The sequence below is a fragment of the Mercenaria mercenaria genome, chromosome 15 (assembly GCF_021730395.1).
Source record: "Mercenaria mercenaria strain notata chromosome 15, MADL_Memer_1, whole genome shotgun sequence".
Lineage (NCBI taxonomy): Eukaryota > Metazoa > Mollusca > Bivalvia > Venerida > Veneridae > Mercenaria > Mercenaria mercenaria.
Window position 1 is genome coordinate 46,846,911 of NC_069375.1, and position 18,176 is coordinate 46,865,086.

The 18,176-nt window shown below is 35.6% G+C and overlaps 1 protein-coding gene across 4 annotated transcripts in view; it reads left to right on the forward strand.

The window, feature by feature from the left end:
• Nucleotides 1-17,038, forward strand: part of LOC123558592 (tubulin polyglutamylase TTLL11-like) — a 34,064-nt gene extending 17,026 nt beyond the window's left edge. Inside the window, exons 5-9 of one of the 4 annotated variants that reach the window (XM_053525180.1) lie at nucleotides 3,279-3,293; nucleotides 4,897-5,601; nucleotides 6,382-6,480; nucleotides 7,868-7,980; nucleotides 13,849-17,038. In XM_053525180.1, the coding sequence (XP_053381155.1) occupies nucleotides 3,279-3,293; nucleotides 4,897-5,601; nucleotides 6,382-6,480; nucleotides 7,868-7,980; nucleotides 13,849-14,255 (1,339 nt within the window). In that variant the 3' untranslated portion in view covers nucleotides 14,256-17,038. The remainder of the gene's footprint in view (nucleotides 1-3,278; nucleotides 3,294-4,896; nucleotides 5,602-6,381; nucleotides 6,481-7,867; nucleotides 7,981-13,848) is intronic. The other 3 variants (XM_053525178.1, XM_053525179.1, XM_053525181.1) reach the window with 3 other exon arrangements.
• Nucleotides 17,039-18,176: the final 1,138 nt, after the last annotated feature.

Sequence of the window (18,176 nt, forward strand, 5' to 3'; positions counted from 1 at the left end):
ATCGATGTCTAAATAAATATATGAGCCGCGCCATAAGAAAACCAACATAATGGCTTTGCGACCAGCATGGATCCAGACCAGCCTGTGCATCCGTGCAGTCTGGTCAGGATCCATGCTGTTTGCTAATGGTTTCTCTAATTGCAATAGGCTTTGAAAGCGAACAGCATGGATCCTGACCAGACTGCGCGGATGCGCAGGCTGGTCTGGATCCATGATGGTCGCAAAGCCACTATGTTGGTTTTCTCATGGCGCGGCTCATATAATGTTAGTTAGAAAAGCACAGCTTTCAATACTGTGCATGAATTTATACAGTGTGAGTCATAAAGGGAGGTAATAAAACAGTGGGTTTAATAATAGCTTTGCTGTATTAATCGGCATTCAAACCTTTTTACAAATACATTGGAAAATAAAATGTAACAAGAAATCAGTATATTTTATGTCTGCAACAAAAAAACTATGACAGCCACATTATAACAAAGGTATTATGATCCTAACTGAATTACTGTTGAAAGTACTAAATCAATAAAGTCATTTAACCAAACATTTTGATGGTTGATACAGGTCTTTAAGCCCGCCCGCTTAGCTCAGTAGGTAGAGCGTCGGTCTACGGATCGCGGGGTCGTGAGTTCAATCCTCGGGCGGGGCGTATGTTCTCCGTGACTATTTGATAAACGACATTGTGTCTGAAATCATTAGTCCTCCACCTCTGATTCATGTGGGGAAGTTGGCAGTTACTTGCGGAGAACAGGTTTGTACTGGTACAGAATCCAGGAACACTGGTTAGGTTAACTGCCCGCCGTTACATGACTGAAATACTGTTGAAAAACGGCATTAAACCCAAAACAAACAAAAAAAACAAACAAAAACAGGTCTTTAATTTTCATGGTTGATACAGGTCTTTAATTATACAGGTCTTTAATGTTGAAACATTTGAAATAAATTTTGTTCCCTTAATACATATTCATGATTTGCAATAATAATCTATTATACAAGTAGCTACAACTGTAGAAAGGGGAATAACTTTGGACTCTTTAATGGATATCATATCCTGATAGTAAATGGTATGAAAATGTTTAAAGGGAGACAACATTTTTTTCTAACAGTCCCAGTTATCAAGTAAGATAGCCTTTCTTTTCTCAATATATATGTTTGATTTTGGACTTTGTCTTTTGCACAGAAACATTGCTTATCAGACAGAGTGGAGTTTTTCACAAAATGTACCATGAAGTTTGAAGGACATAATCTTTTCCTTATTTTCACTTTCACTTTCTGTTTTTTTTTCATGGTGAGAAGTTATGAGTGGAATTCACATTTTACTCTGCATTTATATTCTAGACTATGCAATTCAAACCAAGAAAAAAAATGTTCATAGGCCTATAAATGTAAGATGATAAAATACTTTAGCTTATTTCGGTTTTTGTCTAGTCACAAAAATCTAACTGTTACTGCGGTTGTAAACTGTAAATTCTTTATTTGAAAGTGACCTTTCTTTTGAACAAAGTGCTTCGGTATGACAAATCTTAACACAGAGTCTAAAAGTCGAATGAATTCAGCATATTTTTGTACCATCAGCTACTGCAGAACTAATGGTTTGCCCTTCACATATTGTTGAATACTCAGAGATTCTGTGTGCAGCAGATGGGGAAAAGGCCATTAGTTTTAACTATAGGTAGATAGAATTTCCCCCAAATTAACAATTTACTGTTTTAGTCAGTTTCAGCGAATGACCTTTTATAACAAATGGACAAGTGGTGGAAGCGCAGTTACTAAATTACACTTATTATGCCCCCCCCTTTGAAAAAGGAGGGGTATATTGTTTTGCAGATGTCGGTCGGTAGGTCGGTCGGTCGGTCTGTCGGTCGGTCGGTCGGAATGTAGACCTATCCGTTTCCGGATGATAACTCAAGAACGCTTGGGCCTAGGATCATGAAAGTTGATAGGGAGGTTGGTCATCACCAGTAGATGACCCCTATTGATTTTGAGGTCTGTATGTGAAAGGTCAAGGTCACAGTGACCCTGAATAGTAAAGCGGTTTCCGGATGATAACTCAAGAACACTTTGGCCTAGGATCATGAAAGTTGATAGGGAGGTTGGTAATGACCAGCAGATGACCCCTATTGATTTTGAGTTCAGTATGTTAAAGGTCAAGGTCACAGTGACCCTGAACAGTAAAACAGTTTCCGGATGATAACTCAAGAACGCTTAGGCCTAGGGTCACGAAAGTTGATAGGGAGGTTGGTCATGACCAGCAGGTGACCCCTATTGATTTTGAGGTCAGTATGTCAAAGGTCAAGGTCACAGTGACCAGGAACAGTAAAATGGTTTCCAGGCAATAACTCAAGAACGCTTGGGCCTAGTGTCAGGAAAATTGATAGTTAGGTTGGCCATGACCAGCAGATGACCCCTATCGATTTTGAGGTCAGTATGTTAAAGGTCAAGGTCACAGTGACCCTGAACAGTAAAAGTTTCCGGATGATAACTCAAGAACGCTTAGGCCTAGGGTCACGAAAGTTGATAGGGAGGTTGGTCATGACCAGCAGGTGACCCCTATTGATTTTGAGGTCATTAGGTCAAAGGTCAAGGTCACATTGGCCAGGAACAGTTAAATGGTTTCTGATCTTCTTGTCCAAAACCATAGGGCCTAGGGCTTTGATATTTGGTATGTAGCAAAATCTAGTGGTCCTCTACCAAGATTGTTCAGATTATTTCCCTGGGACCAAATATGGCCCCACCCCTAGGGTCACATGGTTTATATAGACTTATATAGGAAAAAACTTTGAAAAACCTCTTGTCCAAAACCACAGGGCCTAGGGCTTTGATATTTTGTTTATGACATCATCTAGTGATCCTCTACTAAGATTATTCAAATTATTCCCCTAGGGTCAAATATGGCTCCGCCCTGTGGGTCACATGGTTTACATATACTTATTTACATTGTGCATATAATTTCTGTTCCTTGTGCAATTACTAAATGCATCAAGGGGGGCATTTCGTGTTCGACGAGCTCTTGTTTTGTTAATTTCTGTTCTGTCACATTTCAGAAGTGATTTGATAATTGAATTTTGCTTCAGGTAAAAAACAAAAAAAAACCCAGGGATTTATGTAAAATATTAGAAAAAATACCACACCCCTCCTCCTCAACAGACACAGTCAAGCAGAAAAGTTTTAATCATTAAATCTTTGTTAGTATCTCAACTTTTGAGTAATTGTTATTTTATAATAAGCAGCGTTATTGTGTTATGAAACTTCAGAATTGTTTTTGTAACTTTTACGTACAGGCGAAAGAAATTAAGGTATTATTACCGTACATTATATTGTTCCTTTTTGTAAAGTCTGCTTCATGTACACAATTTTAGTTAGCTGCTCTGCACATCGCTTTAATTCCTCATTGTAAGCGTACCCATATCATACAGTCAAATCTGTCTATAACAGTCACTATTGGGACTGGTTGAAATTGACCTCTGTGGACAGGTGACTCCTTTATACAGGTTTTTGATGTAAGATGTAGTAATTGGAAATCTGTTTTAAGAATTAGTCCTGCAGACAGTGTTCATAAGCCTAAATTTAGCAATGTTAGCTTTTAGTTTAATTACAGATCTAACATAAGCACGATTTTTGATCATTCTTTCACATTCACACATCCCATATTATTTTTGAACATTAGTTTACAGTTTTAATTTGTGAAATTTCTATTTGTATCATTAAAAAAAAGTTGCACACATCGTTCTCGTTAAATGGAGAATGTATGGAATATCCTCACCTGGTATACTTACAAAAAATTTTCTACAAAAATAATTTTGCTTTCCAGTGTTTCAAAAGGGTCCAAGTACAAGTTTTTCAGTACATTATACTATTGGTGTGAATCATAATTGTTTCCTTACAGTTTTGGAACACTCTTCATCTTTATGGACACCTTGCAGTATTTGTAAAAACAAAGGTCATATGAATTTACCACCAGTTAAATTACGAGTTTGATTGTATTTTTTACGTGTTGTTTTTGAGAAGAAAAATGAATTGAAATGAGTGCAAAATTTATGCCATGCAGACATGATATTTCCACAATGATTATCATTCACTCATCTGTTGATAGTAAAAACCTTTCAAGGAATTAATAGCTTATTTGTAGCTAGAGTAAAATAATGGTCACCATTACTAATTATTGAAATGTTAGATTAACTGAAGAAAGAAATAGTTAGTTGAACAGAATGGTAAAGTTTTTGTAAGAGTTTAGTCAATTCCTTTTTTTAGGTAGATTTCTCGTCTAGGCTTGGGTAGAATTAAAATTACAATGCAAGGTGAAAACAAAAAGGGTCTCATTCACTGAGAAGCTTTAAAAACCGTCTCATTCACTGAGAAGCTTTGAGATTTGGCTTTTTTGTAGTAGGTTTATATTAAATTTACAAAATTACTCATTATTTTTGTATTCAAATATTAACTTATAAACACAACTGCAATAATTGTAGCAATTAATTAGTATGTACTTATAATGCAAAATGAAAATATTAATTATCATAATATATTTGTGGAATTTTATGTGTTGATATCACTGTAGACAGAGTAATGTCAAAATGAGTGACTAGTTACTCAGCAAATAGCTCCACCATTAAAGCTGGAAAGTCGCCATATGACCTATCATGTGTCGGTGCGACGTTAAATCCAACAAAAAAAAAAAAAAAAAAAAAAAAAAAAAAAAAAAAAAAATTAAGAAAAATACCATCATCTACAATGGTTATATTTACAATAATATTTTGTTTATTTACAATAATATTTTGTTTCTTGTGAATAATTATATTATTTTGAGTGAAACTGATAATTATATTCGTATTTTGTTGATTATGTTTTTTTGTTAGGTTTAAAAGAGTTACATAATTTTACAACAAATTGTATTATTTACAGTCAGAAGAAAAAGAGGGCTCGGCGGGAACGTCGTCGACAGAAACATGAAGAAGAAGATAAAAAGCACAGAGAGGAAGAAGAGAGTCGCGGTCCTGTTCAAACAGAACGTGACGGTGTTATTCACGTTGAAACACAACATCCACGCAGCAGTATCATCATTATCAAATCACAAGAGGATGAAGATCCGCCAAAGAAAATGCATCGCGAAAGTTCGTTTTTGTTGCCAAGTGTTCATAATGTATTCACGAATCGTCCCGAAACTGACTATTTCAATAAAGATCAAAATCACAACAGTATAGGGAATGATGGAATGGATAGTTTGACACTGGCTTACAAAGAAAGAACAGACTTTGTAGATAAAGTGGAAGAAGATGAAACTGACATTGTTGATAGATTGATACATGATAACTTGACAGATCATGAAAATAGTACTGCCAAAGATGAAAATTTAAAAAATAACTCTGAAATAAAGCGTTCTGCCAATGATTTTTGTGTTCAAGATATAGAAAATCAGGGAAATGAAATTAGTCACAGTAGATACAGAAACAATAGAAATAACAGTGATATTAACAGTCAAGGTGACGGTTGCCATGACGACAGCAAGATGGAGGAAAGCAGTAACAGTGAAGAGGAAGTGGAGTCAGAGCCATATGAGAGTTGTCTTAAAATGCTCTATCCTGAACCACTTGCAAAGAAATATGAATGGTAAAAGTTGTAATGCTGTTCTTTTTACCAAAATTTTCTGTCATTTTTCAGCAGTATTTGAGTTTATCATCCAAGTGCAAAAGGAGTTTAACTGATTTATTATGGTTAGTTAACCGGTTTTTGTGCTGAGCCGACAAATGATGTAATGGCATTCAGTAAGTTGAACCAGTACATAAGTCTCCGTACCACTACTACAAATTATTACATGAATTTTAAGTTACTAAATAGAATAAGGATTAAACTCAGTAGTTTTGTGCTGTTCTTACTCAGCTGACTCGGAGGCAGGCTTGACTGTGAGTATGGTTGCCGTCGCCACTGTGGGAAAACCAACGTTAGGACTTTGCGACCTCAGTATGGATCCAGAGCAGCCTGCACATTTGTACAGGTCTGGATCTGTACTGTTCACTAAATATCATTGGCATAGAGTTGCTGTAAAAAACAGTATGGATGTGCAGATAAACAAACAGTACGGATGTGCACTGGCTTGGATCCTTGCTGAGTGTGAAGTCCTAACTATGGTTTTCACATAGCAGTGCTCTAGACTGAATGTGTCATGTATTGCCTATTTTCGGTCTGTTGATTTATGTAATTTGTAAACCAGTTCAGCTGTCACTTTAGGGCTAACAGTGCAGAGGTTGCAAGTCAAAGAAGGGCATTCCACCTCCTAGGTTGTAATGGGAAAGTTGAAAGTTACTTGTTGTTAATGGCTGCTTAAATTAAACAGCAAATCAGAGAAGAAAAGAAAGCTGATATCTATTCACTTTGTCATTGTTTTTCTAGTTTAAGAATTTATGAGAAGCTGGCAGAAGTCTTCATAGTGTCATTAGGAGTGAGAGCTGCTCAGAGATTGGGACCTACAGGCTTCAGGACATTTGCTAGGTAACATAATATTACTTTATTTTGTTTCAACTTCAGGAGATTTTCTAGGTAATATATTTTATTTGGCTGCAGGCTTCACCATATTTTCTGGGTATAACATTTTATTTGATTTCATAGTTAAATGTTTCAGGTTGTGTGTGCAAGCTGATTTCTAGACATAAAAATTAAAACTTTGCCTCAAAGTTCAGTCTACCTTCTGAAATTAGTTTATATATTGACTAAATTTAAAAAAAAGAAAGGGGTGATAACTTAAAAGTTCATGTTAATTTAAATAATTGCATGTGCTTGGCAAGGTGTCATCCCAAATCTGCATCACTGTTAATGGATTTCTTTTTATGCCCCCGAAAGGAGGCATATAGTTTTTGAACCGTCTGTTGGTCTGTCAGTCTGTCGGTCTGTCAGTCTGTCCGCAATTTTCGTGTCCGGTCCATATCTTTGTCATCGATGGATGGATTTTCAAATATCTTGGCATGAATGTGTACCACAGTAAGACGACGTGTCGCGCGCAAGACCCAGGTCCATAGCTCAAAGGTCAAGGTCACACTTAGACGTTAAAGGATAGTGCATTGATGGGCGTGTCTGGTCCATATCTTTGTCATTCATGGATGGATTTTCAAATAACTTGGCATGAATGTGTACCACAGTAAGACGACGTGTCGCGCGCAAGACCCAGGTCCGTAGCTGAAAGGTCACGGTCACACTTAGGTCATTTTTCATGATAGTGCATTGATGGGCGTGTCCGGTCCATATCTTTGTCATTCACGCATGGATTTTAAAATAACTACGCATGAATGTGTGGCACAGTAAGACGACGTGTCGCACGCAAGACCCAGCTCTGTAGGTCAAAGGTCCTAAACTCTAACATCGGCCATAACTATTCATTCTAAGTGCCATCGGGGGCATGTGTCATCCAATGGAGACAGCTCTTGTTAATTGTATTATATGAGCCGTGCCATGAGAAAATCAACATAGTGGGTTTGCGACCAGCATGGATCCAGACCAGCCTGCGCATCCGCGCAGTCTGGTCAGGCTCCATGCTGTTCGCTTTTAAGCCTTTGGATTAAAGAACTGTTGGCGAACAGCATGGATCCTAACCAGACTGCGGGATGCGCAGGCTGTCTGGGTCCATGCTGGTCGCACACCCACTATGTTGGTTTTCTCATGGCACGGCTCATATTAATGATTTAAGTAATTTATATAGCCATTTATTAATACTTCATTCAAGCAGTTTATATTGAGAATTAGAAATTCTAGTTCTTTAAAGTGTCCTCATCTGTTTTTTTCCCCATTATGATAGGGATTGTAAGAATAAATGAAAAAAGAGAAGTGTTAGACACTGATTGTCTACATGATGTTGTGAGTGTATTTTGTGTTATCATCATTTCAGGAAGTGCCGTTTGAACAAGAAGGGTATCACCAATGCTACAATAGATATTCTGTTCATAGACATGCAGCGGAAATGGGAGCACGTGAATCCTGAGCGAACCACTGGTAAACCTGGTGTGCATGCTTTGTACATCTAATATAGTTATGTTGCTGCTTAACTCCTATGCTTATCAAACAAAAAAATGTATTGGAAATAGACCATCAAAACATCCGAAAATAGTTTGAAATACTGTATCTTCTCTATTGCCTAATAAATTCTCACTCCCCTCATTTTCAGTTTTTTTTTCTTAACTTAGGTTGTAAGTGAATACCAGCAGTATGGTAGTACTATAATTGATAAAAAATTTTCATTATAAGTTGCATTCATTGTTTATTATATGCCCAAAGGGAACATATTTAAGTTATGCAATTTCGTGTCTGCTATGTAACCACTTCGAGACAACGTGCAGAGCACATGTTTTCTATGGCTAGCTTCAAGGTCAAGGTCACACTTAGGGGTCAAAGGTCATATGACTTTGTTTCATGTCTGCTGTGTAACTCTTGAACTGCTTGAAGGATTTTAAAGAAGCTTGGCACAAATGTTAACCACATCGAGACCACTTGCAGATGTTTGGCTCAGGCTTCAAGGTCAAGGTCACACTTTGGTCATATATTACTCCACAATACGGTACTCTTGTTTTTACACGGTTTAATGTAAAAAAAGAAAAAATTATAATTTGTTTTTGCATGATTGTACATACAAATTAAGTAAACTGGAACGAGGTCAAAAATATTTGCATGCGCTACCACTGATGTGTTTGCTTCACTAATGCTGTCTGCTTTTTAACTGTAAGGTGCACCCTGCAAACTGGATTGGCTTGGCAAAGAGTTTCATGTAAGAATTACATGTGATCATATTTTTGTAATCATGATGACAGAAATTTGTAGAAATGCATTATTACACTCAGATTTATAGTATTGAATGAGAAATTTATCAATATTTGCCTAAAATATTTTGGGATGTTTTGATGGACTCTATTTTGTGTCCGATATGTGTATATAGTTTCCTTCTTATAATAATAATACCCTATAAATCAGTTATTCAAGTAGTACATATATATAACCATATAAATCAGTTATTCATGTACTGCGTATATATATATAAATCAGTTCTTCATGTAGTACGTATATATAAAACCCTGTAAATCAGATATTCATGTAGTAGTATATAAAACCCTGTAAATCAGATATTCATGTACAACATATATAAAACCCTGTAAATCAGATATTCATGTACAATGTATATAAAACCCTGTAAATCAGATATTCATGTAGTACTATATAAAACCCTGTAAATCAGATATTCATGTACAACATATATAAAACCCTGTAAATCAGATATTCATGTACAACGTATATAAAACCCTGTAAATCAGATATTCATGTAGTACTATATAAAACCCTGTAAATCAGATATTCATGTACAACATATATAAAACCCTGTAAATCAGATATTCATGTAGTACTATATAAAACCCTGTAAATCAGATATTCATGTAGTACTATATAAAACCCTGTAAATCAGATATTCATGTACAACGTATATAAAACCCTGTATATCAGATATTCATGTAGTAAGTATATAAAACCCTGTAAATCAGATATTCATGTAGTAGTATATAAAACCCTGTAAATCAGATATTCATGTAGTAGTATATAAAACCCTGTAAATCAGATATTCATGTAGTAGTATATAAAACCCTGTAAATCAGATATTCATGTAGTAGTATATAAAACCCTGTAAATCAGATATTCATGTAGTAGTATATAAAACCCTGTAAATCAGATATTCATGTAGTAGTATATAAAACCCTGTAAATCAGATATTCATGTAGTAAGTATATAAAACCCTGTAAATCAGATATTCATGTAGTAGTATATAAAACCCTGTAAATCAGATATTCATGTAGTAGTATATAAAACCCTGTAAATCAGATATTCATGTAGTAGTATATAAAACCCTGTAAATCAGATATTCATGTAGTAAGTATATAAAACCCTGTAAATCAGATATTCATGTACTACGTATATAAAACCCTGTATACCGTCCATCTGTAATGTCGCAGTACATGGCATTCGAAGTAACGACATGAAATAAGAAACAACACAACAGAATATTTATTGTCTTCACCACAATATATCATGTCATATGCATCAATAACTGCGTGAAAATAAATCAGATATCATTCAAGAAACATTCATGTGTACTTCGCCATTGTCATCATGTGACGTCACATCACTAATCTCGCGGTATAGGTCAACAATTGTGGCAATCAAACTATCATAGGTTAAAAAGCACTAAATATTACTCAAACATTGAAAAACTATTTAAGCCAAACTAACAGGAATACTCAAAAGTCATAAACGCCAATTTAAACATTTTATATTACCTGTTTACATTGGCACTATCGAAACTATTCTCTGGGAAGTGGACATATCAGATGTTTGCAAGTAAACCACAAGGTTGCGGGAGAGGACTTCAATAAGCCTACTGGCTTCCAGTCCAATCCAGAATTTATGTATGTAAATAATCATTTGAAATGTACATATTGGGAAATAAAATATGTTTAAACCAAGGTTGCGGGCGTGGTCATAATGTATCGGAGCCTAAGAATTGTACTATTACTGAATATTTTCTATCTGATACTTATCTAACATGTTCCACTTCACTGTTAAGTATCATGGGTGTATTTTGAGGGGATGGTCGCGGGGCCTCCATCCCCTTCTCCCCCTTAAAATCCGTCGAGTTTAGACGTTTTGATGTTTCGCCTAATACTGATATTTCACTCATTTTTGTCTAGCTGATGTTACGTAAAATCTGGTGTTCTCTAACCTATGGGCGGGACTTAATTTGCATAATTAATGATGAAAACTGCCGAACGGCTGGTAGACAAACTTGTAAACATTGCAAGTATTTGCTTAATTAGTGGATTTTTGCAATAGATATGCAAAAAACACGCTTTTAATAAATATTGACAGATATTTAGCAAGGTAACTGCAGGTAAGAACGTTTTTCGCTAACATGCGTAAAATAGGTCACGAACTTTGACATGTAAACACCACGTAGGTGGCGCAACTCAAATACCGCGAAATTAGTGATGACGCGAGATTAGTGATGTCGAGTATAAATCAGATAATCATGTAGTATGTATATAAAACCCTGTAAATCCGATATTCATGTAGTAAGTATATAAAACCCTGTAAATCAGATATTCATGTAGTAGTATATAAAACCCTGTAAATCAGATATTCATGTAGTATGTATATAAAACCCTGTAAATCAGATATTCATGTAGTAAGTATATAAAACCCTGTAAATCAGATATTCATGTAGTACATATATAAAACCTTGTAAATCAGATATTCATGTAGTATGTATATAAAACCCTGTAAATCAGATATCAGTTATCATCCCCCGCCATTTCGAGGAAAAAAGGGGGACATAGAAATAAGCTGCGTCCTTCTGTCACACTGTGTCCAGTCCATAACTCTGCCATCCATGAAGGGATTTTGAAATAACTTGACAATGATCCCCATAATGAGACATTGTGTCATGCACAAGACCCAGACCCCTAGTTCCAAAGTCAAGGTCACACTTATTTAAGGGTCCCCTTCCTGTATGTTGTTTTGTATAACAATGTGTGTGTTTTGTGCTTGTCTGTGATAATGTTTGTTTCTGAGTTTGTGTGGTAATGTGTTTCTGTGCTTGAGCTGTAATGTTTGTTTCTGAGTTTGTGTGGTAATTTGTTTCTGTGCTTGTGCTGTAATGTTTGTTTCTGTGCTTGTATGGTAATGTTTGATTCCTTGCTTATGTGATAATGATTGTTTCTGTGCTTTTGTAATGATGTTTGTTTCTTTGCTTGTGTAATAATGTTCCTTTCTTTGCTTGTGTGATAATGATTGTGGGATGTTGTTTGTTTCTGTGCTTGTGTAATGATGTTTGTTTCTTTGCTTGTGTAGTCATGTTCTTATCTTTGCTTGTGTGATAAGGATTGTTTGCGTGATGATGTTTGTTTTTGTGCTTGTGTGATAATGTTTGTTTGTGTGATAATGTTTGTTTTTGTGCAATAATGTTTGTTTCTGTGCTTGTGTGATAATGTTTGTTTCTGTGTTTGTGTGATAATGTTTGTTTTAAATTTGTGCATGTGCAGTAATGTTTGTTTCTGTGTTTGTGTGGTACTGTTTGTTTCTGTGTTTGTGTGATAATGTTTGTTTCTGACTGTTTGTGTGATAATGTTTGTTTTTCACATGTGCAGTAATGTTTGTTTCTGTGCTGTGTGATAATGTTTTTTTCTGTGCTTGTGTGATATTGCTATATGCCCAAAGGGACATATTATGTTATACCCCTGGTGTCCGTCTGACTCTGTCTATCTGGGCAACTGAGAAGAAAGAGAGGGCCGTCTAACAGTAAAGAGAACAAAAGAGAACAATAGCTTCAATCCGTTAACAATAGATTAAAGGGCCAGGGCCCCCTATTCAAACAAAAGAAAATAAAAGGAATGGCTCTCTTTCATTTAGGCCAGACGTATGTCTGTCCTTCAGCAATTTCGTGTCCACTCTGTAACTCTTGAACCCCTTGAAGGATTTCAAAGAAACTTGACACAAATGTTCACCACACACTGAGACGATGTGCACAGCACAATCATGTTTTCTATGGCTAGCTTGAAAGTCAAGGTCACACTTAGGGGTCAAGGTCATATAAGTTTGTTTTGTGTCCGCTCTGTAACTCTTGAACTGCTTGAAGGATTTCAAAGAAACTTGGCACAAAATTAATGTTCACCACACCAAGAGGACATGCAGAGCGCATGTTTTGGATGACTTGCTTCAAGGTCAAGGTCATATTTAGAGGTCAAAGGTCATATATGACTTTGCTTTGTGTATATTGCTCTGCATTGCAGTGCTCTTGTTTTTATTTGGCAGATCCCTTTTTTGTTCACTTACAATAAAATTTTTTTGAATTACTTCCCTTTAATGTTACTATAAATAGCTTATTTTGGAACTTTTTTATATTGGCAGTAGGGAAAAACTGAGACCACTTTTCTGTGGTAAAACATGGATGGTACCTTCAATTTTTAGGTGTATTTTGACATACCTGTGATTTTTTTTTTGTGGACTTAGAATTTTATTTTGAATTTCTTCCCTTTGTTGTTCCTGTCCTTTGGGCTTCAGCAGTCAAGTTCTTTACATTTTGCTCCCATCTTCTAATGTAACCCTTCGGGCGTATATTGCCCCGCTTGGCGGAGGTCTTGTTTGTTTCAGTGCTTGTGTGATAATGTTTGTTTCTTTGTTTGCATTGTAACGTTTATTGTTCTGTGGAAGTGTTTGATATTTGTTTGGTTGAAGGTGTGCTTCAGAGAAGGTGTATGTATTAAATGTGGTGTTTCCTCTGAGTCGGTTATATCTGTCTGTACTTTAATACAAATGACATAATATTACTATCAAATCTCATTTGAAGACCGAAATACTGTGAAATAGTTATTAGTTGGATCTTTTGTCAATCCACAAAATCAAATGCCAAGAAATAAATGCAGTTCTTATTCATTTTGTCGTCAAAATTTTACTGGGGAAAAAAATACATATAATAAATGTTTTACACACTTACGTAACATCAGTTCCACTGATGAATACTTTTGGTGAAACGTTGGTATATTTAATATTACAATACTTTTTCGTGTTTGGTGGTATTTTTCTACCATATTCTGGGCAAATCCAACAAATTCATATTTCTATAAAATAGCCAGAATAGCCAAAATTCAATACCCATGAAATGATTTCACAATACCGGTACTTCCCATCAGAAAAAGATAATTATTTTCAATCAAATTAAATGTTTCCTTTTAAAGTTGACTGTTCAAGATTAACTGTCTCTGTATTGGGATTCTCTGCGGTATTGTGAGAGCACTGCACAATAAAAATTTTAACTTTGAAATTCTGTATTTTCAGGTCTTGGATTCCGAGGTTTCTTAGATGCTTGTCACGAAATAGCACGAAGGAAATTTGCAAATGGCAGTACGTTAGAAACCATGGAAGACTTTATTGACTACTGCCAAGAAAATTTACGAGAGGACCAGCTCTTCCAGGCCCGGTGCAATCCTCGCCTGTTGCCTCGTAGGGCCAGACCTCATGGTTACCCGATACTGGAACCAATGGTTTCACCAGTCAGTTCGTTGATTGTGGAGGAACAAACAGGTATTCTGCTAGACAGTCGCCTTCATGCCAGACACTATACAAAACCGTCATCGGCTGAAGATGTCGATCAGTTTCTACGGAGACATGGGCAGTTGCGGGCTATAAAGCCAAGAAAGAGAGTGAAATCACGTAACAGAATCAAAGAAAAGGACGAAACATGATGATCATGTTTTTTGAAACGACTCTTTTTTGCAATTTATGAAAAGAAAAAAGTCATGGAATTTTAAGTAAAAGTACTAAAAATGGTGCTGAACAAAACAAATCTGGACTTCCCATGACATAGAACAAAGTGCCCCAAAATCCCACTATATAACCATGATAAAACTGTTACAATTCACTATTACCTATATGACAGAAGATATGTACATGACAACTGTTACAATTCACTATTACCTACATGACTGAAAATACCTACATGATGAAGCTGTTAAATTCACTGATACCATTAAATTCAGTTAATTCACTGTTACTGCACTATAGATTTTTATATAAGTGGAGTTTTTTATGTAATCTTTTAAGGAGTGCCACGAATCAGGTCTTGACGTAACAGGAAGTGGTTTTGAATTTGGAATAAAATTCCAGTGGATTCCTGTCTACACTTCATTTTATCATATTTATAGTTTATATACATTTTTATAATATCCAAAAGAGATCATTTTATATAGTTACTTATTACTATTAATACATTCTATGTGTGCAATATTGCATTTTTTTTATTCACAGTCTACTAAGTTGATGTTGAGGTGTTTAGTTGATTGTTTAGAATCTTTATTTATTTATTTATTTACTTATTCCAAATAGCCAAGGTAGACAAAAAATACTTCTTTTTTAAGCTTGCAGTACTAGAAGTTTTCACATTGCATCGTACTGACATCAAGTTTATTCTCCTGACGTCTAAAAACAGGACTGAACACATTTTTTGAATTACTGAAAAAATGTGTAATTAAAAAAAAAAACGGGTTTAATTAATTTATGTCAAAAATACTGTTTGAAAATGTCCATGACAATAGTGATGAATTAGTTATTATATGCATATTGTGATTACATTTAATTTCTTGGGCATAAAATATTGCGTGGATATGATATTCTGGATTTTTATCTTTAGAAGATGCAATTAATAGGAATTTTATTTGTTCATTGTTTCTTCACTGTTTATTTGGATTAAATTTGAATGGACTGACACAGCCCAGAAAGTCATGAAAATCATCGTACTCCCCCTATAAATATCAATGATCAACTAATAATATAAGGATTTATCTTTGCTTTAAGTTTATATGCATATGCAAATATCTGGAACATTCAAATAAATGGTATCTGGGTTATTTAAATATGCAGACAAGTGGAATCAGCTGTAACTAAATTCATTATAAGAAGAGAATTTAAGTGCTACTTTGTTTTTAGTGAGTACTCTTTCATAGTTGTTTGGTTTGGTTTGGCTGTGTTTTGTATGTTACTGTTACATTCTGGCTTTTGCCTTTGAATTATTATGATCATGCTTTATAACCTGTACTGTACCGTCACTAAGAGGTTGTAATCTACTCGTGCAGCTGGGGATTATGTGTTTAGATATAAACATTTTGGGAACTTGAATCATGCAAGTGACTGAATTAGCACAGATATTGCACCAGTGGAGCATTTATGAATTCAGTCTCTACTGGATCAAAGAGCAACTGGTTCACATTTTGTTTTGACAGTGAAATTGACATAATTCCTGTTTTGGTAATCTAATTGCAAAAAGAAGCCATATAGCTGGCTTTTGGTAGTTCTACCCAGGAGTCTACCTATGCCACTGATAATGCATGGTGATACATCTGGGGTCTTCAGCTACAATAAGACACTGGAAAATTTCAACGACCTGAAACTCTGTTGGTGCAACATAATACCAAGTGCCAGTATTGTATTGTTTTGGGACAAAGCCGATATATTTGTTTGCTCAATTAGTTTTCATGTTGAGAATTCTTTTTGTTCTCCTGTGATAATATTCAATGTTTAATGTATCACCACATTTTGTATTTTCACTTTTGCTTTCATACTAAGGAAGAATATCAAAAATCATGTATAATAAATATGGAGCCTTTTGGTTACATTTTTTGCTGCTTTCTTTAAAGGACAGCTAGAAGCCTATTTCAGTCATAATTTTAGTACATAGCTAACTGGTCAAGGATTTATTACACATTTTAACAATGTGGTTTTAAAATAAATATTTCTAGAAATTCTGTATTTAAGTATTAGGTCTTCCCCCATAGACATATTTTTGTTTTCGCCGTCTGTCTGTCCTTCCACATTAAGCTTGTCCAGCTTTCACAGGTCAAACTACTAGCTATATTTTGACTAAACTTCACAGGAGTGATCAGTACCAATCCCAGTTGTGCCTATTGCTGACACATTCCGCTTCGCTGCACAAAATGGCCACCAGAACTAAAAAGTAGAAAAATCTTGTCAAGTTTTCACAGGTCAAACTGCTGGACAGATTTTGACGAAATTTCACACGAGTGTTCAGTACCAAGCCTAGTTGTGTATATTACCTACACATTCCACTGCGCTGCACAAAGTGGCCGCCAGAGCTGAAGGTATACATGGGGCGGGGGGGGGGGGGGGGGGGGGGGGGGAGACATGCTTTTGTGACAAAAACACTTAGTTTATATTGCTTTTCAATAAATTTACAATGACTCACAAAATGAGCAGTTTTATCATTTCAAAACTTTTGACATAGATATGAAAGCAAAGAGGCAAAAATCTTTAATGTTTATAAAACAAATGTATATAAATACAGATGGACTTCCTATATTGTTCTGTCATTTTGTCTTTTATAAATTTTAATTGCACAGCTTATATTTATATGTATGTCATATATAATTTATAAACAATTTTATGTTATTTTGTTAAGCTTGATAAAATGACTTGCATATTAATAAAATATATTTGTCAAAAATGCAAGATCGTCCAGTTTTTTTTTCAGTTTTGGGGGGTTTGGTGGCAGGCCCCCATTTTGAGTGGGAATGGGGGGTGGGAGGGGGTGTGAATTTTTGCCAAGGGGGAACACATCTTTTTGGAGAGGGAAATGGGACTGAACACTTGAATCCTGTAATGTTTATATCCTTGACAGGGGACAATGACTTCTACAGAAATTTAAAATACAGATACTTTGAACTTCATACAAAACTGTAAAGTGAAGTATCACACTACTGAATGAAACTTACAACTAGATGCCCATGGGCAACATGTTGAGCCCGTCTTTTAACCCCTAACTGTGACTTGACCTTTGAAGTAGAGTCGGTCTCATTGAGTAAACATTCATGCCAAATATGAACAAGATTCCTCAATGCATGTCAAAGTTATGGGCTGGTCAAAATCTGACACGACCTTTGGCCTCCAACTGTGACCTTTAACTTTCAGACAGGAACCTGGTGTTTGCACGTGACGCTCCGGCTAATTGAGGTTAACATTCATGCCAAATATAAACAAGATTACTCCATGCATGTCAAAGTTATGGTCCGGACAAACAAATCCAGAACGCACGCACAGACACGGAACAGCCATTTGGACAACTACGTCTCTTCGCTTCCGCAAGCGGGCTCCATAAAAAACCTTAAATAGAACTTTCATCAAGTGATTATTATCCCCAAGGTTTGTTTTGATTCAAGGGAGGTAAGATGAGATCATGACCTTTGACCTCTTAAGTATGACCTTGACTTTATACCCTGTTTCCATACTGACTTTATGAGATTAAACAACTGACCCTAGTTTTGCGAAAACCATGTGGTTTATAAGAAATGATCTATCTGACCACTGACCATCAAACACCTTGACCTGGGCCTTGGACGTAGTGACCTGTGTCGTGCGCTCTGCATAACGCCTTGAATAGGTTAACAACTGATGCTCATTTTATAAAATTCCTTTCAGCAATTTAGAAGATATGGATCTGAAAGAGCTATCTGACCTCAGACCTTCAAATGTGAATCAACTTTAAATCTCTCGAAAAATAAAATGCTAACAAGTAAGTTCAATCAAACTTCAGTTATTCCATGTATTTATTAATTTTCAGAACATATACAGGTAGTGTATATTCATCTGTCTATTCT